Source organism: Lygodium microphyllum, chromosome 13, assembly GCF_053477565.2.
Source record: "Lygodium microphyllum isolate KBCC chromosome 13, Lygodium_microphyllum_v1.1.10, whole genome shotgun sequence".
Classification (NCBI taxonomy): domain Eukaryota; kingdom Viridiplantae; phylum Streptophyta; class Polypodiopsida; order Schizaeales; family Lygodiaceae; genus Lygodium; species Lygodium microphyllum.
In genome coordinates this window covers 65,195,439-65,204,246 of record NC_141147.1, presented here as the reverse complement: position 1 = coordinate 65,204,246, position 8,808 = coordinate 65,195,439, and the positions used below count along the sequence as shown (strand labels likewise).

General features: G+C 39.7%; 1 protein-coding gene across 1 annotated transcript; it reads right to left on the bottom strand.

Moving 5' to 3' along the window:
- Positions 1-5,745: 5,745 nt before the first annotated feature.
- LOC148026717 (uncharacterized) lies at positions 5,746-8,579 on the bottom strand. Its single transcript, XM_087691212.1, has 8 exons — positions 7,913-8,579; positions 7,603-7,668; positions 7,464-7,521; positions 7,279-7,379; positions 6,952-6,996; positions 6,415-6,867; positions 6,170-6,275; positions 5,746-6,073 (listed from the first exon to the last, which is right to left on the bottom strand). The coding sequence occupies exons 1-8, from the start codon at positions 8,042-8,044 to the stop codon at positions 6,003-6,005; spliced, it is 1,032 nt and encodes a 343-aa protein (XP_087547338.1). The 5' UTR covers positions 8,045-8,579; the 3' UTR covers positions 5,746-6,002.
- Between the last annotated feature and the right edge of the window lie 229 nt (positions 8,580-8,808).

Sequence of the window (8,808 nt, the reverse complement as noted above, 5' to 3'; positions counted from 1 at the left end):
TCCAAAAGCCAGGTTGTGCCCAAATAAAAATATCAAATAATGAAGTATTTAACTGAGTGCCTATGTGCTTACAAGATAATAAATATTTTTGTTAAGTTCTTTAATAAATAAGCGTTCTTAAATAAATATTTGCACCACGCCTTTAGTGATAAGGCACGCACCCATCAAAATAGTAATTCTTCTAGGCATTTGGAGTCACGCCATCGCCCGGTATTACCCAACACCACCGCTGCCTACTCTACACATCAACAACTGAAGCATTCATAATTGTTAGAAAATAATTAAATAAAACCCAACAAAAGTGAATACCTAGCAATCTTCAGCTACAAAATAATTAAATAGGTTGAAACTCTATCCTAACCTTAATTTAATTCGAGTGCGCACTCTAAACTCGTAAACGTCCATTAATTTAATTTGTATTTGATGAAATCACCCATTGTGGAATCACCCACGTGCACATTAAATTAATCTAACGCCCGAAAAGGATAGGCATCCTCGTCAACTTCTTACATAAGGAATCCACCTTGTGTACGAGCCCCGACGATAAATAGTTTTACGGAATCCACCGTAGTTACGAAATCCACCGTGAAATATGCATCCTGGCATCACGGTCACAATAAAGGGTAATACTATTGATAATTGATGGATTGTTTCATACAATCCTTACTTGAGTAAAAAATACAATGCACATATAAATGTTGAGGTAGGCAGTTGTTAAGTATTTGTATAAGTATATATACAGGGACATGATCGTGTAACCATTAAATTTTCTGTTGGAAACTTAGGGTCAAATGGTACGACCTTTCGTGAAGTGGATGAGATCGAGAGTTATTTAGATGCACAGTATGTTTCTACTTCAGAAGCGTGTTGGTGAATATATAACTATGTGTTGCACAATGAGAAGCCTAATATACAACGGTTGCGGATGCACTTGCCTGATGATAATTATGTGGTGTTTCAAGATACATACAATATATCAAATGTTATGCAGAATGAAGATATAAGGAAAAATACTCTTACGAAATGGTTTGCGTGCAATCGTATTCATCCAGAGGCTTGAGCTATTCACTATAAAGACTTCTCGGTGTATTAGGTGTGGAATGCACAAGAAAAGGTATGGACGAAGAGAATGTGTGGAAATACGTGTGGTCGAATATACTTTGTGCCGCCCACATCTGGTGAGCGTTATTACTTGCGAATGCTCTTGATAGTGTCTGGAGAATGTATGTCTTTTGATGATTTGTGTACGGTTGGCAACGTGGTGTACAACACCTTTAAGGAAGCTTGCATTGCAAAGGACATGTTAGAGAGTGATGATGAGTGTGCTGTGTGCTTGGAAGAAGCTGCATCTATACAAATTGGTGCCTAGTTGCATGCTTTATTTGTTGCAATTTTGGTCTTCTGTGAGCCTGCGTAGCAGCCTAGTTAGCTTTGGAATAGGTTTATGTCACGAATGGTAAAGGATATTTTGTGTCTCATTTATGTCAGTATGTTAAGGTGCTAAGGTTGTCTGGGAATATGAGGATGTCAACCATTGGTGATATAATGGATAATGAATTTATTAGTCAAGGGATAGGGGATGGAGTGGATATTACAGAGAATTGTAATAAGTTACATATTCCATCTAGCATGGTATTGAAAGGACACTCTATCGAAACCTTGGTTGATAGTGTGTACCATGAAGTGTCCACGATGAGAAACTTTGGAGCATATTTTAGCGAGTGTGCTATACTTGCAACGTGGAATACAAAGGTGGCTTCTTTGAATCATTATGCATTGCAATCTATGCTAGGAGAAGTTATACAATACATAGTGTGGATTCAATTGCAGAGATAGTGATAGCTCACTTTTATACCCTGTAGAGTATTTACATACACTAGATCTTGGAGGTGGATTTCCTCCCCATCTATTGCTGCTAAAGATGAATACACCTATTATTCTGCTTAGGAACTTAAATCCAACAAAAGGTTTGTGTAATGGTACATTGTTGATATGCAAGGCATTCAATAAAAAGGTGATAGATGCTAAGATAATAACAGGGAAAAATGTAGGGAAATGAGTTTTCATTCCTAGGATCACTTTTATTCCTAGCACCTTGCAATTTTCCTTTACTATGATGCATAGGAAATTTCATGTTTGACTGGCATTTGCTATGACGATCAATAAGTTGCAAGGCTAGACTTTGTCTGTTGTTGGTATTTACTTAAAGACACCAGTATTTACACATGGACAATTGTATGTTGCATTTTCAGGGGTGAAATCCTCATGCGGTGTGAGGGTCTTACTGGGTGTGAGGGTCTTACTGGATGTGAGGGTCTTACTGGATGAGAATGAAAGCGTTGTGAATGTCACAGCGAACATTGTGTACAAGGATGTACTTCAAAAGATGCAATAAGGTGCATTGCTTTTTTGCAGAGATGCATACAGAGATGTATTTTTTGGAGGGTGGAATGATATGCTTGCATTTTTGCAAAGATGTATCTACCGAATTTTGACGGCTTTATAGTTCCTACTTGGCATATATGTGAAATGACCTTTGTGCTATATTCGGTTGGCATATACTCAGTGGTAATTGAGTATATATTTCCTACACTGTATATAAGTGTTTACTTGACTTTTGTAGATGCCTACTCTAAGCTAGGGCTATTATCCAGCTTCTGAGTATCAGAAGGAACTGCAGTGTATCTTGTGCATAGTGACAACGCATGATATTATAAGAAGAACGCTTGCAAGGGTCATTGAGCGTTTATATGATGATGTCAATATAGAGATTTTACTTCTAGTTTTTATTGAGGTGGTGCATTGTGGGCGTATTCAGTGTTTTCGAGTGTATATGGGAGAAGCTGAGCAGGAAAAGAGGTTTTGATGATCTCACACTGATAGAATACCAAGGGGGTGGCTGATGTATGAATTTAAGGACCTCAGTTGTTTTGCGACGCTACATCAAGCTCTGACAATGCCTATCGAGTGGTTTGCAAATGTTAGGCCAGGTATTGCTATTCTAATGTTAAGTAATCTTTATCAATTGTTAGATGTGTTCGTGTTGTTGCGGGCTTTTAAAATTTTAGGTGTAAGAAAGAGCATGATGTGTTGGAAAATGGAAATTTTCCTAGTGATTCCTCAAAGAAAAGAAAGCTTCATTTTGGTTAGGCCCCATGGAAAGATTTAACATTTTTGTAGCGTTTGAATGTAGACGTATATGCGTAATTAAGAAGTGACACTTTGTGGTTTGTTGATACTTGGATTTATGGTACAAAGTTATCGGCTCTAGAGCAAGCTTTGGTTTTGGGCTTTGCTTCACCTGTGTGGATTGTTAATACTGCTTGAGAGTCTATATTTGATGCTTGGATATGCTTAAACTTTGTGGTTCATTTCAGTGTAGCAATGTTATTTCTGATTATAACATCCAAGGATCATGTAGAGCTACTTCTAACTGTTGCATATAGCAAGTATGGATGCAACTACAATATTGGTATATGATCATTGCATGTATATATGAGTCTATGTACTCCTAGATGCAAATACATGTTTGGCCTTTTGTACATGCGTGTAAGAGAGAGAGAGAGAGGGAGAGAGGGAGGGAGAGAGAGAGTGAGTGAGTGTGAATAGAGAGGGGAGAGGTGTAAAAGGGGTGAGAGATAGAGTAGATGAGAGGTATAAAAGAGGGGAGGGAGAGGTGAAAAGGAGAGAGGGAGGAAGAGATAGAGGTTACGGAGGGAGAAGAAAGATAAAAGGGAGGAGGGAGGAAATGAGGATGATAGATGTGAGAAAGAGAGATGGGTAACAAATATACGAGAAAAGAGTCGCAAATGGAGCGGGGAGATGAAGAGGGGTATGGAGAGGGAGGAAGAGGCAAAAAATAATGAGAGAGATTCGAGATAGAGAGAAGATAGTAAGCAAGCATACGGTTTCTTGCACTCAAGGATACAAAATATGTATTTCGTATATCTTTTGTTTATGGTTTGGTGCAATGTTATTTCTAATTGTAACATCCAAGGATCGTATAGAGCTACTTCCAGATATCATGCAAAGTATGTATGGGTAAAGTTTACAAGTTTTGTGCATAAAAGGCATCGCATACATATGTGAGTCTCTATACACCTAGATGCAAATACATGTCTATCCTTTTATGCATGTGTATATGAGAGAGTAGAGTAAAGTAGTTTATTATCGTCCACGAAAAGCCAAATTATAACCCATGGGACCTTTCTAGATATACAATGATTCTCCTCCCCCATGGTAGGAAAGGGTAGCTACAGTGAAAGAACAATCTATTCAGCGTGGTTCTCCCGAAAGCATAACATGCGGGTAATGAGAGCCCCTAACTTCGATATAGGAGTAGTGGTCAAAAAATGGTGAATTGGCTTCTGTTAAGGGATATCAAAGTCAACCCATATGTGTGCATATGTTGGGCATGTCATAATCATGTGCTCCTCTGATTCTACACTCTATAGTCCACACAACTTGCATAACCTCGTCTCTCTTGCATGTCCACTCCATGCACCTATCTCAATCAATAAAGTGTGTGATCGAGTTTGAAGTCGTGCAATACTCCGTCTAAATACCATTGAGAGTGGGTTGGCTATGTATGGCTGTGCTACCTGCATGTAAGATTCCCAACATAAAGGGCGCAATCACAGAGTGACATTTTGTGGTTTGTTTATACTTCAATTTGTGGTACAAGGTTATTGACGCAATCTCTAGAACAAACTTTGATTTCAAGCTTTGCTTCACCTGTGTGGGTTATTAATACTGAGAGTTTATATGTAATGCTTGGACACACTTAAACTTTGTGGCGTGATTCATGTATCTTTCATTTGTAGTTCGTTTCACCATAGCAATGTTATTTCTCATTGTAACATCCAAGGATCATCTAGAGCTACTTTTAATTGTTGTGCAAAGCAAGTATGGATACAAGTTTACAAGTTTGTTGCATGGTCATTACATGTATATATAAGTCTATGTATTCTTGGATGCAAATGCATATCTAGCCTTTTATACATGTGTGTAAAAGAGAGAGAGGGAGAGAGTGATTGAGTGAGTGTGGATATAGAGAGGGGAGATGTAAAAGGGGTGAGAGATAGAGGGGTTGCAAGTAGAGAAGCAAAGCATGTGATGTTTTTTGTGCTAAAGGTGGCAATGTTACTGTGCGATATGGAAGTGAAGCTACCATGTGATAACATTAGCATGCGATTATCGCACAATAGATAATGCTATCACAAAAACATCACATAATTCTCAGCATAGCAGCTTCACTTCCCTTGCAACCCACTTTGTGACAACAAAGCTAACGCAAAGCAGGATAGCATTCCTTGGACGCCTCACGCAAGGCACGCAAGGAACGCTAGTATATCATTATTTTGCCGATCTCTTGGTCCATTCTTTTACCTTATTCAAACAGCCAAGTAAAACAAACTTCAGAAGAGACCATTCCTTACCTTACTCGAACGGCCAAGTAAAAGAAGACTTCGTCGCATAATTCCATCTACCTTACACTCGGAAGATCACCTATTAAACATGCAAATTGCCAATGAACTGCTCCAGAAATGGATTAGAGGGGAAAGGTTTTGGACTTAGATGCATGTGTTTTCACAATGCAAATACAAGCTTTTCTGGTTCAAACTGGTCACTCGAGCTTTTTTGGTTCAAATTAGGCATCTTAAACGACAATCAAGTATTCATATATAAAACGAACCAAGAGAGCTGTAGAGAATGACGAGGCTACAAAAAACAAGCTTTGTTCAAGGCAAAAAAGAAAAATCTAGCATCTTGATTGCATGAATTTACATTAAAGCACTATGGCTTAATTACAGTTTCCGCGGCCACTTAGGCACTTGGTACATCAATCTCAATCCTTCACTGTACATTGAGGGGGTAACAGTTGGCCAGGCAGGTAGGTAATATGCACGGTGGCAAGAAGCCCCAAAAGAATTGTTATCCTCCACAAGTGAGGAGGAAGTACTACTCATCTTAATAGCTCATGAATGAATGTAGGGAGCCAATCACCTAAAGAAGAACTTCCAAATCTCTTGGCTTTCAATAGAATCCTTAACGAGATGAGCTCCCAGATAACCTACAGAGTATAAAGAAGACTGTAAGTAAGTAACAGAATAAAAACGTGCTCAGAACCACCCACAAAAAAAAAAGCAGAAGTAAACAATATCCTGACCTTCGTCTTCTACAATCGCTTTAAATTGTCGTGTTCCTCCACTGGAACCACCAAAATAATGCTTTTTGCCAGCCAAATAAACTACCCCATATGGTGCCCGGAGGCACTGCACAAAATTTCACACATCGTCTATACCATCAGCAACATTGGCAGAAATTGCAAGAAATTAACTTATTAGACATCAACAGCTAAGAAGTTGCAAAAAAGTAATGGAGAAGTATGCATAGAACTAATAATTGGTGTACCTTTTTCAGCAAATCATACAACTTAGGCAAGGATAGAAGTGAATAAACTGTGTCCGACATCAAGATAATGTCATAACCACACCCCAAATCACCATCTTCAAGCCCCTTATCACAAGCACGACTACCAGATGACCATTTCTTAACATTATTAGCTTCGTGCACTGCACTGCCAATGCCATCTGCATATCTTGAAGTCGGCAATGCATTTTCTTGATGTAATGAACTCCCCTCATCTGGCACTGTCAAAGACAACATGTTGCTCATATCACCCCAGTCTCCAGCATAAAAGTGCAGCTCAGGGTTTGATCGAGACAGTTTCCCAGTGGCCCGTCTAGCATCACTAAGACAAGCCTGACGTGAGTGAATAAGCTCTAAGTTGGATATCACATTGGGAATCGTGAGATTACTCAGAACCTCTACATTGAAATCCTGGAAGTGCACAGTTGATGCTCCCTGAAGCCACATACAGATAAAACTCAGTATAGAGTTAGCCAAATAGATTCAACATAATTACATGCAATTAGAAAACAAGCTAACCTTCAGGCAAGCAAAGATGCCAGGTAAACCATGACCGCAGCCGAGCTGTTCAAACAATCAAAAATTTTGCCTTAGAATCATGTGAAATACCATACAGCTTGCAGATCTTTAAGAATTGGCCATCTCTTTACTTGAGTTGCATGCCAGGAGAGGCACCTAGCTCTGTTAACTATTACCCTGGAGCTCTCTCCACACAAATATTTTTTAGCCCAAAATTGGAGCTTTCACTACACAATATAGATCAGTGAAAAGAAATTGCTTCTGATCTCACACAAATGGAAGAGCACATGCATTGATTATAAATCAAAAATGGGGATTGAAAAGCACCTCTAAGACCCGCTTCCCTCGAAAACAGAGACGACCATCCTGAACCTCACGGCGCAGTGTGTTGACTAACTCGATTGCACTCTTGGATAATCTTAAGCCTCCTGCATACCAAGTGCAAGCCAGTGAACGAGATAGATAAAAGGATATTCTGATGGTCGAAAGAAACTTTGAGGGTATAAACTTACCTTCATATCTACCAGCAGCAAGCTCATTTTTCATTACATCTGCAGGAGTTACTCGACCCTGTACGTTTTACTAGATTAATTAACTGAACCACATGACTCCTGTGCATGAAATCATGTTAATAAATTCAGCCAATCCTACCTTTAACAAGCTAAAACCTCCTTCCAAAACAATCGTGTCGGCAACAAAAGATTCGGACTTGGAAACCTGTCATTGAAAAAGAAGATTAACAAATCATAGATTATCAATACACAGATTGCAACGATTTTTTTCACATTAACTTAAGGCACAGGTTTGCAGTCTTAAGCTTGATCATCGAAAACTATACAGGGTAAGGAAAAAGGGAAGATTGCAGACCAGAACAGAGCTTTAGAGAAGTGAGTAGAGCAAATGCGAGTCTGAAAAAAAAAAACAAGCCATTAAAAGGAAGCTTCTAACGTGGAGAACTCACATCCGCAAGAAAGACCTCTAAGGGGTGAGGGGCAGGGAAGGTATCATCATCACCGAGTAAGGCTTCGTGCTTATCCCAGCTATGAAGGAAGCGGTAGGGCGAGAGGCAGGCGAGCAGGTAAGGACCCCTCATGGATGGCGCGTGTACTTGAAATGCACTTGAAAGCAGCTCCTCTTCTTCTTCTTCCTCTTCCTCCTCTTCCTGTCTGCACTTGAAGCTCTTCTTCTCTCCTTCTTCTGCTTCCTTGTTTCTCCGTTTCAATGCCTTTTCTTCTTCTTCCTCTTCTTCTTTTTCTTCTTCTTCTTTCTCGTTTCTGCACTTCAAAGCTCTTCTTCTTCCTTCTATCCCCACTTCAAGCGTTTCTTTTCTCCTTCTTCTTCTTCCTTCTATCTGCACTTCAAACTTTTCTTCGCTTCTTGTTCCTCCTCCCTTGTGTCGGCGTTTCAAAGCCTCTTCTTCTTCTTCTTCTTCCTTGTTTCTGCACTTCAAAGCTCGTCTTCTTCTTCCTTCTATCGGCACTGCAAAGCTTCTCCTCTGCTCTGGTTCTTCTACTTCTTCAAAGCTCTTCTGTATTCATCCTACTCCTCCTGCGCTTCCTCCTCCTTTCTTCTTCCCTTCGTGTATTCGTGTCGTTAGCACACGAAGCTCTCTTTCGTGCGCCTTCTACTTCCTTCCCATTCAGAAAAAATAATATATATCGCCACATTATTTTCTCCGCATGTTTATAAATTGCATTTTTTTTTGCATTAAATAAAGAAAAAGAATAACGTCTTCCATCAAAACGCGTTTGAAACAGTCAATATATATATATATATCCATTACTGGGCACTCCGCGCCTAGACTCACCCCGGCGCGGGTGCTGGACGCGTGGCACCCGCGCCCGCGTTCTCTTTCTT